This window comes from Pararge aegeria, chromosome 7 (assembly GCF_905163445.1).
Source record: "Pararge aegeria chromosome 7, ilParAegt1.1, whole genome shotgun sequence".
Lineage (NCBI taxonomy): Eukaryota > Metazoa > Arthropoda > Insecta > Lepidoptera > Nymphalidae > Pararge > Pararge aegeria.
Window position 1 is genome coordinate 7,883,108 of NC_053186.1, and position 23,562 is coordinate 7,906,669.

Here is a 23,562-nt window from a genome sequence, read left to right on the forward strand (position 1 = left end):
TGTACAAAAATCTTCCAGTTACAGTTATTATAAGTATAGATGTGTACATATCACTCATATGTACTCAACTTATGTTTACAATCGCAATCTTTGAATATAGATTTGGGATGGTCATGATGGAAATAAGAACCAGTTAAGAATAAATAGTAATAAATAGTTAAGTAAGTAAATAAGTGATTTATGTAAGTTAAAAATAAGTGATTTTTTTTCTTTTGAAATGAAAGCAAATGTGTCTCAAATTATATAAGATAACGAAGAAATAAGAATCGGAATAAAGTATCTATTCCATACCCCAAGGGGGACCCGTCCCGCTATTTATTCCTATAGTGAGGGATAATGTATCGAGTGGCATTTAATCTTCCCCGGGGAAGCTCTTATCAAAGATAAACAGCATCACTTAGATCGAAGAAGTGTCACGAAAAAATAGCGTACTAAGGTACTGTAATATATAAATCGTCTCCCAAAGAAGAAGGCTCTCTCATACGAGGATAAGAGGAGTTCCGATACGTACTTTTAGTTGTACCCTTCGTTGTTTAACCACCGTTTTTAAGCTGATCTTTTTTTGAATGGAAATACTCTGAAATGGAAACCTTTATTTTGAATCACAAAAAAATATAGTTGCCAGTACGTTTGGACGTTACAGAGACGTTTTCTTTGCATTAAAAAGCTATTTTCTTTCACTAAAATCCATGCTAATATTAAAAATCAGAAAGTTTGTGTTTATGTTTGTTTGCTTGTTATCTATGTTCGGCTCAACCGTTGAACCAATCTCTATAAAATCTGGATTAACCGCGGTATTTAAACAAAAATTGTTACTTAGCTTAAAATTTGACTGTTTAACTTATCTTGGTGAAATTTAGCATTGAAATAGTTAACATCCTGGAGACGGCCAAAGGGTACATTTTATCCCGGTAAAATAGGGGTTGCTGCGGAATTTCAAACGTATTTTAAAGTCGGGCGATGATCCTTTCCATCCTGCTGGACTGCAAAAACCCTTTAAAAACTATATTAATATTTGTAAGGTTCTTACTGGTTTATATAATTTTTGAGCAAATTTTGAACGGCGATATCAGTTTGTGATATTTAAACATACGGACATTTGCTACCTAGTATTATATTTCACCCACAAGACTTGTATATTTCTCTTACCACTAAGGTACCGATAAAGCCGTGTAAATATCTTTTAAACATACATTTTCGTTAAACTAAAAAATGGGTTTAACGTGCCTCGCGCGCAATATGCAAGGCGTTTGGCCAACACTATAACTCACAACAGATGAATAATGTTAGCATCCACTGGTCCGAAATGGTTGCCTGCTCTTTACCTCGTTACGTTTATGCATTCCTAGTACATTTCTTGCATATTTATTTTCCCGTTTACTACCTTTAGTTTGAAAAACAATGATTTCAAAAATATTTGTGAAATCCTATTGACATGCTGCCTTTTAGCTTGCAAATTTTGTGAGATATTTCATAATATTGCTTATTACGAGACATTTCCATATTTTTTTTTTTTTTTCAAGCTAGTAATAAATTATTAGGAGAAAAATAAAACTTATTTTTAAAGGTTTCCAAATTTTTGTTAATTGTTACAGCATGTTAATTGGTCGCGTAGTTTAGGAGATAGTGATAAATTAATGTTACCGGAGGGCCCTATGAGTAGGTATAAAGTGTCCGCGTGGCCAATATAACATTACGACGACCTTTAGAAAATAGTATTTTTGTAATATTACGAGTAAAATATCTTGAAAACCATATTCTCGGATAGCTATTCATTGTAGTAAAATGCAATTTCGATATTCAATCGTTAATATTTCCATATTCCTCACACAAAGCGTAGCGATGTCAAATAAATCGGACAACTAAAGAAAATCTAACTTTTGGGATCGCAAAAGGGAAACGTATGCAGATTTATTGATACGATATACGGATTCCTTACAAGAGATTCCGGAGGCTTTGGGATTCCTTTCTGTGGTGAAATAAGTTTTCTTTCCCTACGTTATTCGGGATTTGGAGGTTACGTCTGATATTATATACGGATGTTTTCATATTGCCAGTAGATATTTACTTCAGTTTATTGCTTTCTTATTTCCTATAGGTACAACAATCTATAGATAGTAGTATAAGTAACTTTTAGTAGACAATGTTTTTTTTGCTAGTTTCTCTCACAGTAGGTGGAGTAATGTGGTATATTCATTAATAGCCTATTGACGTCCCACGGCTGGGCACACAGACCTTCCCTTTTCTAAAGAGATGGTTTTACAGTTATTACCCACCACGCTTTTCTTTTAACAATAATTATTACACGTTGGTATAACCTGCAGCACCTCCGGTTACCTAACTCTTTTTTTTACATAAAAACCTTATCAAACCCAGGACTCTGAGATCCGCAGATTATAATATAGTCTAGTGGTTTGAGGCACCAACGAGGCAGTTACGCAATGATAATACCAGAATTTTATTAAACGGTGATAGCCGAAGATATTAGCACTTCGGCAAGAGTAATGTGCGCTTTTTTTTAAATCTAAGTAATTGAATATAACTTGCTTTAACAACGTGAGGAAATCCAACCAGCCTGAGAGTTCACCATAATGTTCTCAAAGGCGTATGAAGTCTACCAATCCGCACTTGGCCAGAGCGATGAATGACGGCCTATACTCTTCTTATTCTGAGAAAGATCCGTGCTCTGTATTGGGCTGGTTATAATTTTATGATGATGATATAAAAGTGTACACCTAACAAAGGTTAAAAGAATTTTTTAATATATTTCATTGTTGTTGCAGGCAATAGTGCTGCCGCCGCTCGCCCGGTGGCCTTACGAGAGCGGGTTCACATTCACAACGTGGTTTCGTCTGGACCCCATCAATTCTGTCAACATCGAAAGGGAAAAGCCATACTTGTACTGGTATGTTTAATTGAATATCAACTAATCATCTGCCCCCAATTTGGGTTATCGTTGGAAGTAAGAAGAAGATGGCATACCATTATTTTTCTAGTAGGTAGAAGGATTCTTCTAGAAGGGAGGATTCGACCATATACCTCTAACTGCTATTATCAGACTGCGACACCCAGGTGAAATTACAGTCTATTGCTAACTTCTAGGACTATAAATAAAAACGGCCGCACCCCAAACAATGTTATAGGAAAAATTTCTGCACCGTTGCTCGTTCATTTTTCTACTAGAGGTGAATTTATTTGTATCGTATGTAACAGACAACAAATTCTCCTTATGCCCGTTTTCAGATGTATGCCTAGGATTGTTCTTAGATTAGGCGTTACTTATTTAGGAAAGAAAGAAAGACGTTTATTTATATGAAGTGTTAAAACAGTACATCTTATTTTAATATAGAAACAGAATGTCTGTCTCTAACAACACCAATGTCTTCTTCGGCGTTAGTGGAAACGGTCGTTAGTGATTTAATTTTCTTTAAAGTCTTGGAACATTGCGGGACGCTACGTTAAGTGATGAAATATTTTCGCTGGCTGGCTTCATAAGAAAGAGAGAGAGAGATACTCAGCAGGCGATTGAAATAAATCTATGCTCGAGTTATTTATACGAGATAAATTCAGAAAAGAGATGTTTACTAGATATTGGCTAAGCTAAAATGGCATTGATGTTGGAGTCCAGGCACTACAGTTGGTTGGACCCCCTACAAAAGACCTGTATCCAGCAGTGGACGACCATTGTTTAAGATTATTCTGGTGTTGAATGCTTATTTACATAATACTTAATTTTCCAGCGTCGTTCTTTACTTTATGTTTATAATAAAATATGTCAGAGTATTACAAGTGCATTATATTTTAACTTCTAGTTATTGTTGATTACATTTCCTAAAGTAAACTCAACGTCTAAAGAAATAGAGTACAATATCATACATAAAGTGAACATTGCGCGGTTAACGAAGATGAACGTTAACTTAAGAGAGCTTTTAGGCTAAAAGTATTGTCGGCGACGTCGACGAATAGCAAGAGATAAAATGCTCTTGAAAGCATGTTTTAATAATATTGGACACTAGCTCTGCCCGCATCTTGGAACGCGTTCTATTCGTGAGTAATTTATCATTACTTTCCTGATTGGTAAAAATGATGACTTATAATCAGACGCATTAGAATAAGTGGAGAAATCGTCAGGTATGTATGCAAGATTTTATTCCGGCTGTGACGCAACACTGGCTGTAACGCAGGCTTTTGCTGTTGCTAATATGATGAGCTAAGCTTTGATCTCGGCAAATCGGTTAAATTTTTGCCGTGTCGCCTGACAATGACGTGCCGCCAAGCGATTTTGTTTCTGGTACCAAGCCTCTATCTATCTGAAACAAAATAAATTAAATCGTATCATTTTAAATATTATTATACTTTCTCTAAATTTACAATGTATAATCGTTACGATATGTCGCTACGTGTACTTTTTACTATCCAGTGTATAGAAAGATCGTAAATATATTAGAGGATATAAGGCTACCATTTCGATTAGTTCTAACAGGACGGCAGCAGATAAAAGCTTATCTGGCTTAGTGCCGATGGACAGAAGTGTGCTTTGGCATTAATTAACTAAATGCATCCAAAGCTACGGACCGTTACAATTCACTTCGCAGGGGATATTCCAATAGGGGATGATTTGCAAATCTCTTGACGCTTGAAATGTTACAGTATCGGATTTAATGGCTTACTCGAATGCTTCATGTTTGTTTTGCCCTGGTGTTTGTTAGGATTTTGTCTTGTTATTGAAAACCTATGAATCGCCTCCCATTGAACTCGTATTATTCATGTAAAAAATAGTGTTACTGAAGAACTCACACATCTCTCTAAAATTTTGGTGCGTCTATCCGTGTGTCCGGAATTCAATATCAACAGATACATGTCTTATGAGATAGCAACATAAACGTTTATATTTTATGTAGATGACCGCCGAGAACGTTTTACTAAAATTCGCTCCTAAAGCTTTGAAAAATTGTATGAAAAGTCCTATGTTTATCCTATATTAATTTTTAAAAGATAACTTATATCTTTTAAAACTACGTTTTTACGTTACTACGTTTATAGAAATACAACTCGTGAAAGTTTGGGGTTTCCTTCTTGGATGTTTTTAACAGGATATTTACACGAGTGCGAAATATTTACACTTACTGTGCTAAGTACAAGTATTATTCATTTATGTTCATTCCCTTGTTGGTGAATCATGTTGCAAGTCAAATACCCTGGCCCGATCAAGACGACATTTTCTCAGTAAAGCATTAACCGCGTGAGCAGTTTCGCGTAATCTGGAGGACTCTACTAATGAATTTCAAACAGAAATTTTCCAAGTCTCTTACTGAATTAATTACTATTTTACAATCAATGAGGGTTTAAAATTACTGTTCTTTTAGGAATTATTAATTAGTAATGCTGGTCATATTTTTTCATTATTTTTATAACCATGCCGGTGATAATAATAATGAAAAATTATTTCCTGAGCACAGGCCAGCTTTAAGTTAGTTTAGTTCCATCAAGCACACATGCGTGCTTGTAGAGTATAAAAAATTCCTTCTAGGGAAAAGTGGGAGAGCGGGATATGGAACAATGTAGATAAGATATTATTTAAGCTTCTCCGCTAGAGGTCTCTTTCTCACTAAGCTGCTAGCTTTAACACGTAGCATTTAGTGTGATTACAAATTACTCTCGGGGTGTGGCTTTTTTTAAGTGGCATAGTTTCCTCAGAGTTATTTTTAAATTTATACCTACTACTATTATAAATTTGAAAGTATCACTGTCCGTTTGTCTGTTACGCTTGAATTCCTAAAACTTTGATCGAGTTTTGATGACATTTGGTACAGAGATGGACCTTTGATTGTAAAATAGGCCATTAAATAAGGGATAAAACTTTGTATCGGAGTTCGTTATTAAAATGCTAAATACCTGCTAAATATTATAAATGCGAAAATATTGTATTGTAATACAAATGTGTCTGTTTATTTGTTGCCTATGCTCGGATCAACACTTGAACTGATCAGGACTGAAAGAAACAGGGCACACATGTAGCTTGAATGCTGGAGATGGACGTAAATATTAATCGGACTTATTCTTAAAGTCCGCGGGATTTAAAAAAATTGCTTTTGTTACATATGCATTGCATGTCCGTTTTACTTTTCTTTTGGCATCTTGGAAATAGGAAACATAGGAAAATAGGGAAAATGGAACATGGATATAGGGAACTATAATCACAGACAAAGTCACCGGCAGCAGCCAACAAATTCGAAATTAACTATTTTGTCTATTAGGAACCTTTTCACATAATCCCTGAACGGATCTGGAAAGTAATTATATAGGGTATTTTATAGTCCAGGAAAACAGACATAAAACTACTATCTTATATATTAAAAGTCTCTAGTCACCTAAAATGATACTATAAATTTAAAGCTGCCATATTTCCTTCAACGTTTTTAGCGAACGCAATAAGTCTCTGTTAAAGAGATTGGGTACTCAGCCTGTCTAGTACCCTGTAGGATCGCACTAAACTTACACTGTATTTCTGTACATGCAATAACGTAGCTACGTGATTCAACTGTAGAGGGGTCTTAAGAAACTCATGTTGCGAAATGCAGAGGGGATTTTTGACGTACTCTGAAACTTCTTCAGAAAAAGCTTGAAGAGGTTTAAATAGTAAATTTTGTAAGTATAACTCGTGCAGACTGAAATATTTTATGCAAACGGATTTTTAAACTACAGTCTTCAATGAGTATTATTTATAAGGATTGAAAACATCAGTGTACTGATTGCTAGTGACTTTCTGTTAAATGTTAAGATCCTTGTTTAGCAGAACTTCACCAGATCTTCACTGTATTTAAATTGGGAAACCTTTAAAAATTAACCTATTAAATAAATCTACTTAATAAGTTATGCGTAAAAACAGGTGAGACATACCTACTTACAGAGGCGTTATTGAATATCCTCTTTTTACCCACTGCTGATGAAGTCTCTTTCAAGGGAATGATGAGCTTACTGTAGAACTACTACCTAAGTCACAGTTCACGTCATAAATAATTATTTTATTTTTATAACGTTTATAAATACCTTGTTTACTTAAATTTTACCCGAATAGGCCTTTGAATGTGCAACACAGAAGGGAAAATAATAGGAGAGATGTCGTCAGACCGTAGATCCTCCCACGCTGATCTTATGCGCGGTTTTTATAACGATAAATATAACATTTATTAGGAATTCCTTTCTAGAGCCGCACAATAGTTAACTATCCATTACTTTTAAAATTATCATGATTGAAAGTATTATATTTTATTAATTTGTTAAAATGTGTCGCAGCTTCAAGACGAGCAAAGGCGTGGGCTACACAGCACACTTCGTGGGCAACTGTCTCGTGCTCACTTCTATGAAGGTTCGAGGAAAGGGGTTCCAGCATTGCGTGAAATACGAGTTTCAACCGAGACGGTGAGTTATAAAATTTAACTTGGTATACAAAAAAAATGGTAATGTTATGAACATTGGCTTTGTAAAGGTTTTTTCATCGACATTTTTGGGCGGACAGTTATGCATTACTTTTTATGACTTGACCCAAGTCTATCAAATTTTGACCTAACCTTGTTGGTTTTATTTGTTTTATCATTTAAACAGTGCCTTAAATTGTGCCATGCTGTATCTTAAATTAAATAAAGTCATGTGTGTACAAAAAGAAAGGCTTAAATGATGATAAAAGCGACACGAAATTGTGAACTTATTGATATCTGTGTGGCTTATTGAAATCTAAAAGCTAAAGAGATGTGTCCTGTTTTATGTAAGTAATATATATATATATATATATGTATTTTTAAAAGCTTCTACTACTGCCGGACACGGCCTTAACGCTAATTATCTGCTGTCGTATACAGATGGTACGCGATAGCGGTGGTGTATATATACAACCGATGGACCAAGAGCGAGATCAAGTGCTTGGTCAATGGGCAACTCGCATCCAGCACCGAGATGGCGTGGTTTGTCTCCACTAGTGACGTAAGTCCTTATATTTTAAACAATACAATTGTTTGACGAAGCTAGGTTAAATTGTCTTTTCGGTATAATTTAATGTGACAAAATTGGTATGAAAAAGATATTAAAAGCGATAAATTATTTGCAACGTACTTTTATAGTTGACATGAAAAATGTTGCGGGTGGGTTAACAATTAATAAACATGAAATAATTTATGCTTATATGTGTGTGTGTAACCAAAAATATCCGTGTGTGTGCCTGCAAAAATACGTCATGCAGTTGATTTTTTAAAGTTGTTAGCTAATAATTTTAATATAATTTTTTCGGTGCTCTAAGTGTATTCATGTTCGAGTGTTTTTACCGAGAAAATATGGGTATAAATTATACCTATGAAACATAATACTAATTATTTTCGTTATAGGTAACTTTGTCTTTTTGTTAATTCATGCAGCAAACAACCATAAAACGAGAATTATGGTCCAGAATAACATAGATTTCTCGCTGTCAAGAACTTATATTATTTATTAATATTTAAAGATATTTTACCCTAATTGAGTAGCACTCACGATCGTTATTATTTTTTTTATTCACTAATACTATGTATAAAAATAAATACTCATAATGTAGCAAGCATATAATAAGCTTAATAGCACGAGGCCCGTACATTTCGAAGTCAAAGATAATATTATGGCACACGTTACATACCATAAATTTTAACTCAAGGCGCGTGCCCGGGGTCATGATTCCCTTATGTACCTAATTAAATATGATAAGGAAATAAATAATTCATGGGGCGTATCTAACTAAAACACCATTAAAACTTTTTCTTACAGAAAGGTTTGCTCCTTCACACCATATCTTGTAACTTTCTTAGTCTACCAGGCGACTATAAGTTGTAAAGAGTTCGAATTTCAAGTTTTACTATGGCAAGGGTGCAACCCCAATAACAAAAACCATTGGCACGTTTCATTCGATCCAGTTATACAAATTTCAAGGGAGCCATTGACTGAGTGAACGATCAAATAGCTTAGGCTAATGAATTATGTTTAAGACAACTTGTGCGAGTAATATTTTAAAAGTGTTGTTTTGAAAAAGTTGGACCGCTGAAAAAGTTTTTTTTTGAAGTTTACAACTATGTTTTGAATTTTATTGTTAGGTATACAAAGAAATGTGTGTAAAATATTTTATACACATCTTTCAACCTTTGGTTGTAAGAATATAGTTTGAAGATCAAAAGATTATTGCTACCCCTTGAATTAAAGTTAGATCATAAATATTTCACGACCGCCGGTCTCACATGAAACATCTCATTTTCGTTCTAGGATACCGTAAACTATTGATCAAAAGCAGCAAAAGTTCTATCCTTAAAAACAATATGTTTTTTAGTATGCGTTGCTGTAACGAAAACAGATATGCATCATCTGTAAAAAATTCAACTCTCTTATTATCACGGTTTATGAGATACAGCCTGGTGACTGGCAGACAAAAAGACAGGCGGTTGAACAGCTAAGTTATACGATCGGGACCGTATAACTTAGCTGTTTAACCCTTTGCGTAAGGAATCCTAAAAACCAGGCCAATTCAGATATAATAAATACTTAATTTGTAGTTTTGAACCTTAGGGAGTTGAACTGCGAGACGCTAAAGATCGTTGCAATATGGTTCTTAATTAATAATACATTCTGCAGCCTTTCGACAAATGCTACATCGGCGCTACCGCAGAGCTAGACGAGGAGCGTGTGTTCTGTGGTCAAATGGCTGCCATTTACCTCTTCGGGGAGGCGCTCACCACACATCAGATCTGCGCCATGCACCGTCTTGGGCCTGGTTATAAGGTACGTTTATGTCACTAAGTTTATAGTTTTATATTCATTTCGTGTAATATCAAGTCCGGAATTCCAGTCCATTCCGGTTCCAAGCCGAAGTCGAGGTATACTTGTAAATGTATTATTTGACTGATTTTCAGTTTTGGTCATGTTGACGTGTATTGACACGGCCTTTTTAGTGTTTGATGAAAAATTAGTCAAGTTTTTGAATAACTAAGCAATAAGGGTCTTACTTTATTTATAAATAACTCTGGCCTGATTCTCTAGGGCATTGGAATTGTCTACGCGATATAGATTTTGTTACCTTCAAATATGAACGTTTTTACGTCGCAAACTATTAAGTGTTACGATTAGAATATATTTAAGACTTAGGGCCTTGGATGTCATAACCTGCATTCAATAGAGTTAAATATCTTCAGTATCAAAGACCTACTAGATATTATAGTTACATTATATGTACATAATAAATTAGTAAAAATATGATTATTTGAAATAATATATTTCTTAGTTAATAACAATGATTAATAAAATGTTTTACAAGAATGTTTACAAAATTTATTTTCAAGAAATGCTTTTGATCCTATAAATTTGTTTTGTTTCCCGCTAACATTTGGAATTCAGAGTCAATTCCGTTTCGACAACGAATGCAACATCAGTTTGCCGGAGAACCACAAACGGGTGAGCGAGACGAACGCTCCAAAGCTTGATGCCGAGATACCTTCCCTTTCCTTACCTGACGTTCCCGAAATAACCGAAAACCAAGAACCAGAAACCCAAAAACCCGAATCCCAGTCTCCTGAACCCGCTTCGCAAGATGAAGATACTAAGGCGACAGAAACCGAAGAAGCTTCAGTAGTTGTAAAAGAAGATGCTACGCCTCGGGGGCGCCGAATGGCCGACGAGGCGCGCGAAGTCGCCGCAGCGCATGCTACCCTGCTCGTAGATATTGAAGCATGCAAGCGTGTAAGCATGTCGCGCCGCTCGCTCCTATTCAGTTTTTATACGTTTGTCTCGCTTTTGATAGAACGGAGAAGCATTCTATTCCCTTAAGTGCCCATGAAGTTTTACCGTTTTTTTTACCATAACCTTCATCGCTAGCTGTCGAGATTTGTTAACATTTCTCGAGTTATACCTGAGTGTCATGCATTTAGGCAATACCAATAATAAGCGATATACAGTATACTATTATGATATGCATTATAATTTTTTTTATAAAGGGTATTTAATGGCCTAGAATGGTTTTCTTGCCGCACATCACACGCATTGAGTTAATAACACCATTATAGCTTTTGTTACCGTTTTATTTGTGGTGCCAGGGTCAATTTCGATTTGATGCCGAGGCAAGAATCCCTCTGCCGACGACTGAGGTGCGTGTCGACCGATTCGGCGATCTCGTCCACGACCCGACACAAAATATTCATGACGTAAGATTATTATAATACAGGAATTAAAGATCTTAACAAAAGGTTGAACGCGGACGATAACTTTCCGTTAACACTAAGATATAATTCATGGTGCCTTGGTAATTTTCTATTCAGGTTAACAAATATGCATGCGTATTATTTAGTTACTTATTAGTTTAGTATTTAGGTAACTTAGAAGAGATTGTCGCGGTGATTTTCAGACAGAAAGTACTCTTGTAATTAACTCCCGAGATAAATAAGTCTCCATTCTGAGGCACATTAAAAACAACAAAGGACTGGGAAATGAACAAAGACGTCTTTGAAGTTAATCCAACCAAAGCGCGACGATTCCACGATAATTGTTTCGGATCTTTTACATTATGGCCAAGATAACGGTTTGTTTTGGCTATTTAAGGTTTAAATTGCAATTTTTTTCGCTTACTTTTCAATTAGGTAATTAATGAATAAATTACGAAATCAAGAACACTTAGGTTAAAATAATACTTCAACATAAAATTCCGTGTAAAAATCATGTTCAACAATACAAAATAAGTTCGACACACTTCATTGATTATGTTCTTTTATTCTTTCCTAAGGGTGTAGGAGAGAATGAAAGATGATGAGAAATTATGATAAAGAGAAATACGTCAACGATTAAACTTTTGCCCAACTCTGTATGAATTTCAGAAATACGATGACTTATGAAAGAACGCCGCCTAAAGGACAAGTTTTGAAGACTCCCATTTGTAAAGAAACACTTACAAGTATCTTTTAAGCGAGCTTTTAACAAAAGTTATTTATTACCTCTGAATTGTACAACTTTGAGGTGCCGAGGGGTGCTCTTAAGATTTAGGGGCTTAATTAATAAGTCTAAAGAGCAGAGGAATATGTTAAATCTTGTTTTGAATTATGTTCAATTAGTTTGGGAATAAGATGTCGTACCTATATATCTCAAGTAGCGGTGATAGACCAGTGGGTAGGACTGGAACTTCACTTGCGAGGGGCCGAGTTCGTATCTCAGAAAGCATCTCTAAATTTTCTAAGTTATGTGCGTTTGAGCAATTAAAATATCACTTGCTTCAACGGTGAAGGAAAAAATACTGAGGAAACTTGCATGCCTGAGAGTGCTCCATAATGTTCTCGAAGGTGTGTTGAGTCCATCATACCGCACTGGGCCAGCGTGGTGGTGTACCAAGTGGTGGTGGAACCAAGAGGTTCCAAGGTCCGACAGTAAAACGCAAAGGTTGTAGACCTTTACCGATACCGTTATCCCGACGACGTTAAATGAGTCTAAGAAAGTCAGTGGACTCAAGCGGTAAAAGTCCATGATATATCTATATCCCAACAAGATATCTAACCGTTTTGCTGTGATAAACTTATTCACTTTTTCCTCAGAGTATTTATTTCTTGGTCTATCAGAGAGTGTCCTTCTGCTAGGCACCTATAAAGCTATTTCAAGCTGCTTTAATGCTATTCAATCACATCGACATCGCCATCGGTCTGTTAACCCTCCTACTGATGCATCCAACAAGCTCCTCTGATGCGGGTTGGTGGGATTTAAAGATATTATTATTATTTCATGCTAGTGACAACAGCCATGCCCTAAGCTTTAATATGCTCTCAGAGGCACCGGGGTGAACGCTGCCAACAATCAATTCTTGTTAGGACCCGGGAATCGAACCCAGGACGAAGAGTAGTTTTGTCCAAAGCTAGTGATAATTATGGAGACTGGTAATGTTATGGAATATCTAACATAGCTGATATGATAGATGAAAATAGGCTTAGATTTATCTATTACTAGACAATTTTCGTCTATGATAAATATAAAGAGTACAAATACAAACCGAAAATTTTATACAGTATATATGCTTGATATTAGATATCTGTTCCTATTTGCGGAACTTGTCAGAATAAACTATATTCATCAACCTATATATTTTAAGAACTACTGAAATTGGAAGTCGGTTAAAAATGAGGAGGAGTCACTCAAAAGGCAAGTAAAAGGACTTCCTGATACTAAACATCCTATTTTTATGCACTTCATGTAACCAAGCGCCATTTTACGGGCCATTTAATATGCTCGCTGTACGTAGGTAGATCCACACCCTCTGACTGTAACTCAGTATGCGATTATCAACTCTATGTCGAAAAGTATTAGAGCTAATTTATGCACATTAAAAAGAGTGTTGCCATGTGTAACAGGTAGTAGAGTTTATATCCCACAAAGAGGCAGCGAGGGAAGGAAGCGACGTCGGAAGTGACTTCCTGAGGAATACAGTAATTATACGTTGGAACGAGCGCTGGTGTGCGGTGGAGCCTTGTATAGGTAGATGGGGGACATAATGACTTACATCCACTGCGAATGCAGGGTTATTTTTAAACCCGCTTCTAAAACAAAAGGAGATTCTTAGTTTGGCACGTGTTTTATAATGTATGTTGTTTCCTATAAATTTGTAGTGACTTCAATATATCATTCTTCGTAATTAACTTATATTAAACACACACAAATTATATTTTGCAAACTTAACAACCTACCGCGTCGCTTAGCTCTCTGGCGCTATTACTTCGTTTGCTGTGCTACTGAGGATCGTAAAGTGATCTTAAACAAAATTGAGGTTGTCAAATGCAATATTTAAAAAAAAATCTAATTGCTATTTCTTGAGTTAAGCGCGTTATACTAAATAGAATTTAATCTGTGCTTTAATTTTTTAGATCACGCTTTTTTCAAGTTTCTGCAACTTGAACTTAATACGAGTCTTGCTTAATGGAATTCATCGATGTAACCACTCTGTATCGTCGAAATCATACTACAAATATCCTTTTGTTGTTTTCTGTAAGTGTTTCGACGGCGAATTGCAAACGGAAGAGTAGGTAATAGATTTTTGTTTTGTTTCCGAAAATTCACGTTTCCTTTCACATTAGGGATGTAAAGAAGAAAGGCTTCCGTTTTCTTTTGATAATATATCTAAAGCATTAGAACACTCGACGGGGGTACACTGATTGAAGGTTTTGCGCCGACTGAAATATTCAGGATGGGAAAACTGTAGTGCACTCATGAATTCACCCTCTTAAATATTCATGATGTCTTGGTATCACATTTGTTTTATTTTGCCTTTATCTTAACCCTAAAAGGATTCTTTAACTCTTGTGTATGTTTTGTCGATGTAAACGTATTCTTTTGTATGAATAAGACTGTTGGTCCCATGAAAAATTAGTGAACATCTGATTAGAATCTCCGTAGATAGCAAACGGAAAGAGAAAAACACTTAAGGGTTTAGTTCAGTACCTAAACTGTATACTTTTCAACTAGAAGTAGTGCACGAGTCTAAAGAAGTAGTTAAAATTTGTTTTTCACTCTAGTTTAAGGAGAATTAATTACAATCCAACCACTTGACTAAAAACTACATTACAACCTAATTTCTGTGTAACGTTAGGTCTAGTACATGAACAAGAACTTTCCGCGTGTTGTTTCTGGTTTAATGCCTTAAATCTGTGTTATCACTTCCAGCTAAAGGCAGGATCAAGTCTAGCGGAATTTCTACACGCAGAATCTAAACACGGGCTAAATTCCTCTGTAACCATCACTTGATGAATCTAAGCGGAAATTCCGCTGCATCCGCTACGATGATAGGTTAGGAATATACTTAGTTGTGCTTAGGTTAAAATGTATATTCGTTCCTGCGCATCTTTTCTCGATGTTTTAAGAATCTTTGTCCATTAAGTGCGTTACTTAAGTGAGCTTTTCGGTGTCACTCAAGCACCTTGATACCTCAACATCTATTAGACTTCCGAGTTCAGAACTATGTGACCCGTAACTTTGAAACTCATGACGTTCACAATAATTAGAAAAAATTAAGTGATAATATGGTAATCTGCGGCCACAGGCGTTCTTACTGCCGTATCACCGCCTAGATGTGACGCTTGCCCATTATTTTAATATGACTGGGTGTTGCAGAATTCCACTGCGATATTCCGTCTGTATTTGTCCCTAGCTTTAAGCGGACTTATGGCTAGTCTGTGGAGAAACTTTGCAAGCACACTCAGCGTTAACTTTCAAACTCTACGTCGTGAAAGAAAAGTTGTGAAAAAAATTAATGATAGTAGTTTAGATTCCTAGAGAGCGCCGCAGTCTCAAGCGTGGAACATAAATAAATCTTCTCCTTTCTGAGAGAGGTGCGCTGTATCAGAGTGGTTGAACATTATCAGCTGTTTTTGTTGACCTGATAATTGGTCCCACTAGCAGTACCATAAGGATAATTAGTTTTGTAATCGCAATGTGTTGGAGCGTACCTACATACGAGTATGTTGAATTGAAATCCCTCGAAATGCGAAAACTTTTTGTAGCCGCGGTTTTGACTGAGATGATTGCGTGGTTAACATTGTGTTTATATTAAAACAGCAAAATTTTCTTGCCAATTAAGCTAAGGATTTCAGGAAAATTAAATATTATTTTATTCAAGTTTTTAAAGAAATTTCCCAAGCGGCTATATCGTCTTTGATTTCGTTCGGCGTAACTAACATCGTCGAACTGACTTGACTTTGCCTTTGACTTTGACTTGTCATTGAGCAAATTTTCTGAAAAGCAATAACCTGAATGAGTTATACGAATAAAAATTATTTCTTTTCTTAAAATTTGGTACGTGCAACACGTTTCCATCGGTCTTAGTCATTATTACAGTATCCACGTATACTTTGTACATTACCGTGCAATTTTTGTCATATATGTCATTAATTGTATTGAAAATTCCTTTAAATACATGCCTAATATGTACAAGAAATAGTAAACCTTTGATTACGTAATACGTTCTTATAGGTAGGGATAATCCGGACGGCAATATAATAGAGATTTTTTCTCGTAATACCTGTAATATTGTGGCATTCAGTGAAGGTAATTTTATTTCAAAATGCGGACCGTTGGCAAGCTTTTTACCTCAAGATTATGGGCTGTGATGTACTTAAATCTAAACTTACTCGTACAACTAAAATAACCTTATTAGGCCGCTACTGGGACTTCCTGGTAGCATGCCTAAGAACTTGCTTTGATAGGTCACAATATACCAACCGTGCACTAACCGCGCCCCGGAAAGATCCTGTACAAAAAAATTTGCTTGCTTGATTAATTATTATAAAGTAAGTAGGATTCCGAGTGTAAGATTTTCTACCTGCGTTAACTTATTCGATCGCATGAAAGTTGACTACGATTTTTATGGTATCGAAGGAGCGCCATCTCGTTACTATACTAGGAAACATATATTACGTATTGTCACTATATGGCGCTCTAGAAAATCGAAACTTCTTTTTTGTTAGGATAGTGGCCTTCGCATAATATATCGACACAAGACACGACTGACACAATATAATTTAAGCACTGAAAAGTAAGCATAAAGCATTCTTTGTTATATTTTTGCATCAGACTAAGCGTTGGTAACGTGTCGATGACGCGACACATACTTTATTTAAACGCCCATTTTGCAATCATCCGTTCGCCATGGAAATACTAAGCTTTAAATACCTCAGCATAGGGAGGCCTTTGCCCATTTGTGGGAAGTTAATAGACTGAGAATAATGCTTATTACCTACTGCATTTCAACAATCGTGTTAGAACTCCAATAATAATTTAAGACATTATAGCCTGTAGCTAATCTTTTGATAAAGACTGAAGAAAGAATCAATCATACTATATCCTTCTACACAGTATATTATTATATAATATACAATCTTACTAATATTATAAATGTGAAAGTGTGGATGTTATTTACTCAATCACGCAAAAACGGCTAAACGAATTTGGATGAAATTTGAAATGCATGTAGCCTTTGACATGGAGAAGAACATGGGCTACCTTTTATCCCGATTCCGTCGAAGTCCCGAACGAAAATTAAAAATTGTTTATACGTTAAGCCGGGGGCAGACAGCTTTGTAATTTGGTATGCATATCACCTATGCAAAAGGAAATGCACTTTCCATACCGATCTAGCAAATAGTTCCCGTGGTAGGATTAAAAATGGTTAACGAGCAAAGCTTTATAACCAATTCTGAAGTCCACGCAGGCGAAGTCACGGGCACAAGCTAGTTTGTCATATACATAGTATCAGAATTAAGCCCCATAGAGGGGAAACCTTATGTGGAACATCTTTGTCTATAAATAGACTATTAAATACAATATTACATTTTCCTTTCGCTTCGCTGCGCTGTAGTCGGGAAAAAATAAATTTTCCGTGAAAATTAAACTGAAAATTTTGCTCTCGGCAAAGCTAATGAAAATATTCAATGAAAAATTTTCTTACCAAGAGAATTAACTGTACCCTGGAGAAATAATGTCGAGAAACAATCTCATGCTCTACATTCTATGAAAAATAATTCAGTTAGATATGCTCGTATGTTCGAGAAATTCTTCTTCTAAGAAGTATTTTAAAAGATAAATAAAGCAATTTAAAACATTACAGGCAAACAAATTGATGGCGGTGACCATTCAAAACCAGATGACCCTGGAGGGTCATGTGGTATATAGCTTTACCTACTCGCTTTCATTCATCAGGCATCCAAAAGGAACTTTGGACTAGTAGTTTGACATATTATGCTTGTCCATACCTTGGAAGAATGTGCGTTTATTTCAAGAATTATTTTTTTATTCGAACTGTCTTTGTCGAAGTCTTTGAAGATGATAAAACTAAAGCATTAAATTTTTTTATCCAAACTTCTAAATCAGGTGATCTTCGCATGGAGTATGTTCTCTTAGCCTGCGCAAGGGCTTACCAGTAGAAGAATTTAAAAAAAAATAAACCATGTTAACTATAGAACATGGAAGTATTTAAATATTTACAAATCAGTTGGTAAATTATATTTTAATCAAATAAGTTTTCCGCGTTATTCATGAGATCAACGAGCTTGCCAGCACCAGGATCACATGGTCGACGGGAGATGAGTTCCGAAACCTCGGAATACATTAACGCTATAATTAATTTTTAAAATTCAATTACCAAGTTTTAATGATAATCCTATTTGCAGAGAGCCCCGATTCACAAAATTCTGCTCTATAACTTTGCACAAATAGATCTCATTCATATTCTTCTTCTGCCTGCTTTTGAGTGAGCTATGCTTGGAATTTCTTTGACGTACAAAGTTCGTGAAGGAGTTCAAGTTCAAGAACCAAAGTAACCGACGTAACTCTTAGGGCTAGCAAACTGAAATGGCAGTGGGATAGTCACCTTTGTTCAGGACCGATGGGCGTTTGGGTCTAAGGTACCCTCGACTGGATGGTGCTAGTACTTGCGGAAAGTGGCAGCATTCCATTTTATGCAGAAGGCTGGGATAGAAAAGAGTTGGCGCTTCTTAAAAGAGGCTTATGTCGAGCTGTGCATATTGGCTGATGATGTTGATGATTATATTCTTTTAATTTTTACCGCCGGTTGGCAATGTGGGCAGTGACACTGTTTTCTGCATCTAAGGCCGTGCGTGGGTTCAATTCCCACAACTGGAAAAATGTTTGAATGCTTGATTTTCAGTGTCTTGAGTGTTTATCTGTATATTTTAAGTATTTATGTGTATTATATACATAAAAATATTCATTAACTATCTTAGTACCCATAACACAAGCTACGCTTACTTCGATGTCAATAAATTTATTTGGGTTTATATAAAAAAAAAAAAATTTGTTTCTCGTTTACAGAAATGATTTTTATTTTTATAGCGGCATGCGCTTTTTATATATATATATATATATATTTACTCGTTTTAAAGAGTGATTCCGAAGCACAATCTTGGTAATGTTTCACGTTATAAAAATAAATCTCTACCGATGGGCGATAATTTTTACGAATTACTATATTATCCGGGAAGATAATGACTTTAACTCGGAATAACTTCGCCCATAAAGACATAAACCTTGAGCTTCACGTCATCGAGTCTTGCGTCGATAACTTTGCATTTCTCTACTTTCGTAGTTGGGTTTTAAAAGCGAGTTTTGAACTTCTCCAGTTATGATAATGTATAAAATTTTATTTTTCATATTATTTTTGTAACTTTTAAGTACATATTCAGTTCAATGAAACTAACTACGGTGTGTATTATTCAATTGTATGGTCGACAAACATGATATATTTTCACGTACTCTTATTTTAAGCTGAATAGTGTTTGCTTAGATAACCTTCGATTTTACGAATTCATCATTTATATAGGCCATGTTTTTTGTTTCACTTTCTATTAATTCAAATGGGCTTAACCAGCTGACAGCTGTAAAGATTTTTGGATGTTTGAACACCCCTTTCTCATTTGAAAGATATTGCTGTGTCCGTTAATTGAGGAACATTTTAGTGTGTTAGTATGTATATATCAAACAAACTTCTATGTTTAAATAGGTATGGTACCAGCGAATGCGAAATTAAGCAGTGTTTTTTTAGCTCCAAGACACAATTTGTTATAAATTATATTGTTTTATTAGTGATCGATTATTTAATGGGTCATATATAAAAGAAAGTTGTGTTAGTTACACCATTTATAACTCAAGAACGGCTCCTCGGATTCCTCTTAGACCGGAATAGGATAATAAGTATTAAAATATAACATTCATGAAAAAAAAAAATTATCCGAGGTACGAAGTTCGCTGGGACAGCTAGTTTTATATAGAGTATGAAATATTATTTGAATGTATTAGGTATATTACAGTTCAGTTTAATCAAAATCCATTTAGTAGTTATTGCGTGTAAAAGTAACGAACACCCATACATCCTCACAAACTTTCGCATTTATAATATTAGTGGTATAAGAGCCAGTAACATGAGTTGTAGTATCTCATTGAATAGTCTGATCCATTCTGAAGGTGCTATGAGATTTTATATTTGGCTCATAATAATTAATGTTCAAAGTACAGACCAATTAATATTGTAAACCTAACGTGGTGTTTACGCTCCCGCAGTTTCAATTTCCATATTTCGTGAAAGTGCGTAGGCACATACCTATAGTATTATGTAATTTATTTTAGTCTGCAATAACCGAAATTAATGGCTGCCCCCATTTTAACGTTCACCGCAAAACTTTGTTGTAATAAATTATGGGTTTTTCATTTCAGATTTGTTGTTTAAATTTGTTTTGTCAGGACATAAATTAAGATGAAGAGAGCTCACTCATTGAAAATTTAACAACTTTAGGAGACCCGTGCTCTGTAGTGGGCCGGTAATTACGGGTTTATGTGATGATGATGATAATCTATATCTAAATTAATAAAGAAGAAGCTGAAGAGTTTGCTTTTTGCTTGAACGCGCTAACATACCTACTATATATGGAATTTAAAAAAATTATAAATTACTAAATTGATAGCTCAAGTCTCGGAGTATTGGTATTTTATAAAGTTTTGAATTCTCGGGATGGTATAATTGTTTATTTTTCAGAACGCTCTTGAATCGGAATAAAATACTTTTTCTCATTTTCCCAACACAATTCTTCAGGCGGGTGAGTCGATGCAGCTTGTCCGGGTGTATTGTGTAGGAAAAAGTAGATATGATAAACTGATCAAAATTTTGCTTTAATTCCTTCTTCAATATACCCTAACAAAAAGAAAATTTATCAATTATATAAAGATTTTCAATTATATAAGGATAAACGAATCGGTTCGCTACGTAAACTATGTTGATGTTCAGTAAGAAGTATTTTTGTTTTGGTGCCATTTTTAAACACTTTTTATTGTTCTTAAATCAGGATAGTAACAAAATGGGTTTATTAAAATAACTACAAGTACTTACTTAATCATATATTCTAAAATGTGGTGTTATTTCTAGCTATGGTGCCCGATTAATTTACTTTTCCAACAGTTGGTAAGCGGTGGCCACCTGTTATCTCCATTCAAAAATGCGATGAGTTGTCAACCGTCGCTATCAAATTATGCGTTCTGTGTGAAGACTGTTAGTTGGCCATTTGTTGGAAAAGTTAGTGAATCGGGCAGCTGTTACTGTATTTTCTTAAATAGTGCATGTCGTGGTTTCTAAAATGTAATTATGGGGAAAATACTAAAAAGCTATTTAATTGTTAAGGCCATCTGACTATTCTATACGATGGTTGTTTTCGAGTGGATGCGTGATTGTAAGTACGTATGCCTAAAATAAAACAAAATAACTCGAATTTCACATTAACATAACGTAATATTCTTTTTAGTATTCGGAGGTATTTGTTTTAATGTTAGAAGGGGAAAATATTCTCTTTAATATTTTCGTTTGTAGTTTCTATGTCTGTAATCTTTATCTGTAGTTTATAAATCATGGTTATAATTTAACTTTAAATCCATAAATTTCATTAACCAAATATAAATCCTTTAAGTCGTTGTTGTAAAAGTCGATGTTTCTTATTGTAGCATTTTATCAATCCCTAAGCTAAGCTTATCGCGCGCTTGAAGGCTTTCAGATTTCAATTTATTATGATTTTTATTAAATTTGGAAGTTCTTACAAAAAGTATTAGAGGATTTACATATTTTCTTGTGTCTATTTTTACAACTAAAATCAATGGATGGATTTATTGCAAGTTCTTGTGTGGTCTATACTAAGTGTTTTATATACACATCAAAATTGCAGAACAGGCGGTATTTCTGGTCAAATAGTAATGGCATCTAGTAGGCATTGCATTTTTATAAATACTTATGAAACACACTGAATAAAATACCGTAGCTTTATTCATAAACATTTACACTAACTTAAATATCGACTGAGTATAGCTTTGCACTTTAAACGTCTTAGTACTTCTTAATTATGTATTTTATAATAACGTTTTATTTCATGTAGGTGCTGTACGATGGCAAGTTATCGTCTGGAATTGTGTTTATGTACAACCCGGTGGCGACCGACGGCCAGCTGTGTTTACAGTCGGCTCCTAAGGGCAACGTTTCCTACTTCGTGCATACGCCGCATGCACTAATGCTCCAGGTAAACAAAATCTTCGAGTATATGTATTCCTGGTAGCGAGGGTATAAATTTATACCAACAAACAACCCTTACTAGCACGAAACTTTGTCCAATACATTAAGCTTTAATGGCAATCGATTTGTGTGCGTATGCTAGTTGTTCCGATGCAAACAGCAATTGTAAGTTTAGCTAATTGCAATGATCACTATGTATCGCAAGTATAGTACTAGGGATTCTCATATACTACTGAGTATTTATTTATGTACACCGAAGCGTGGGGCCCAGTTGTGTTTACAGACTGGTCCCAAAGGCAACATATCCTACTTGGTGCATACACTGCATGCACTAACTAATGCCGCAGGTAAATATTTCTTGTAGGTCTTGTACTAACCTACTTTAGTTTATGCAACCCTGGTAGCGCAAAGTAATGTTATACTGCCTTCGGATATTCAAAATAGGAAACAGCAAATCTAAAAAAAATGTTAACTTCAATTAATAAATAAAGAGCTGTTAAGTTTCTTATATTATTTATCTGGTGGGGTTTCTGTTAACCAAGATGAGCGCTTTTGAACAATGACGTGTAGTATCGATCAATCAAATTGTAGTATATTATTATTATTACTATTATTTATACTATTCCAAAAAGATTTAACGAAAACAAAAACATAATTGCTACTTGATAACCTCTTTGTAACTCACGTAAACCAACGTTCACGTCACGTTTTTTTGTGAGACGTGTATTTACGGATTGCGTTGCTATTTACTTTAGCAAGAACCGAAACGTGTTTAGTGGATAAACCTAATCGCACCCACTGTAAACAGGGAACGGTAAACATTAGCTGACCCAGTTTCGGCTCGAGCCAAAATCGTTGGGTTTTGGCGAAGAAGGCATGTGTGTGTTTGTTCTTAACAAAATACTTGTTACGAAATGGTTGCTGGCTACTTTAGTAACCCCGCCAGATGTCTGCACTGTTCAATTTATTACCTGCACAAATCTGTAGTGGTGATTTACCAGACAGTAGTTACTAGGTTGAGCCATACAGATCATCCTCTTAAATGCAATACTGAACAAGATCATGGCACTGCATTATGTTTTATTGCTCTTCCCTTTTTTTGTACTTTATTTTCTATTTTCGTTTACTATATTTCTATTTTCGTCATGACTGTATTTATTTGATTTATGGCGTCATTATTTCATTACAGGAGGTAAAAGCTGTGGTGACGCATTCAATACACAGTGCGCTCAATTCAATAGGCGGCGTTCAAGTATTGTTCCCCTTGTTCGCGCAACTAGACTTGCCGCACGACGCACCTGCAACAGACCCCAAACGAGACCCCATGCTTTGGTATGTTCTCCTGATATTTATGTGTTTTAACGGCTATAATAATGTAATAAAATGTGGGTTACTTCACAATTAGCGCCTGCTACTGGAATCATGCTTTCTTTATATGGCCCTGTTTGTTTTGTGTGAATGGTTCCTACGATGCA

General features: G+C 35.3%; 1 protein-coding gene across 5 annotated transcripts in view; it reads left to right on the forward strand.

The window, feature by feature from the left end:
* The window catches only part of LOC120624859 (neurobeachin), a 619,299-nt gene that overhangs the window by 341,952 nt on the left and 253,785 nt on the right, over positions 1 to 23,562 (forward strand). For 3 of the 5 annotated variants that reach the window (XM_039891595.1, XM_039891597.1, XM_039891596.1), the window contains exons 6-12: positions 2,784 to 2,905; positions 7,297 to 7,422; positions 7,860 to 7,980; positions 9,646 to 9,792; positions 10,405 to 10,746; positions 21,954 to 22,094; positions 23,277 to 23,419. In XM_039891595.1, the coding sequence (XP_039747529.1) occupies positions 2,784 to 2,905; positions 7,297 to 7,422; positions 7,860 to 7,980; positions 9,646 to 9,792; positions 10,405 to 10,746; positions 21,954 to 22,094; positions 23,277 to 23,419 (1,142 nt within the window). Of the gene's footprint in view, positions 1 to 2,783; positions 2,906 to 7,296; positions 7,423 to 7,859; positions 7,981 to 9,645; positions 9,793 to 10,404; positions 10,747 to 11,099; positions 11,208 to 21,953; positions 22,095 to 23,276; positions 23,420 to 23,562 lie in introns of all 5 variants that reach the window. The other 2 variants (XM_039891599.1, XM_039891598.1) reach the window with 2 other exon arrangements.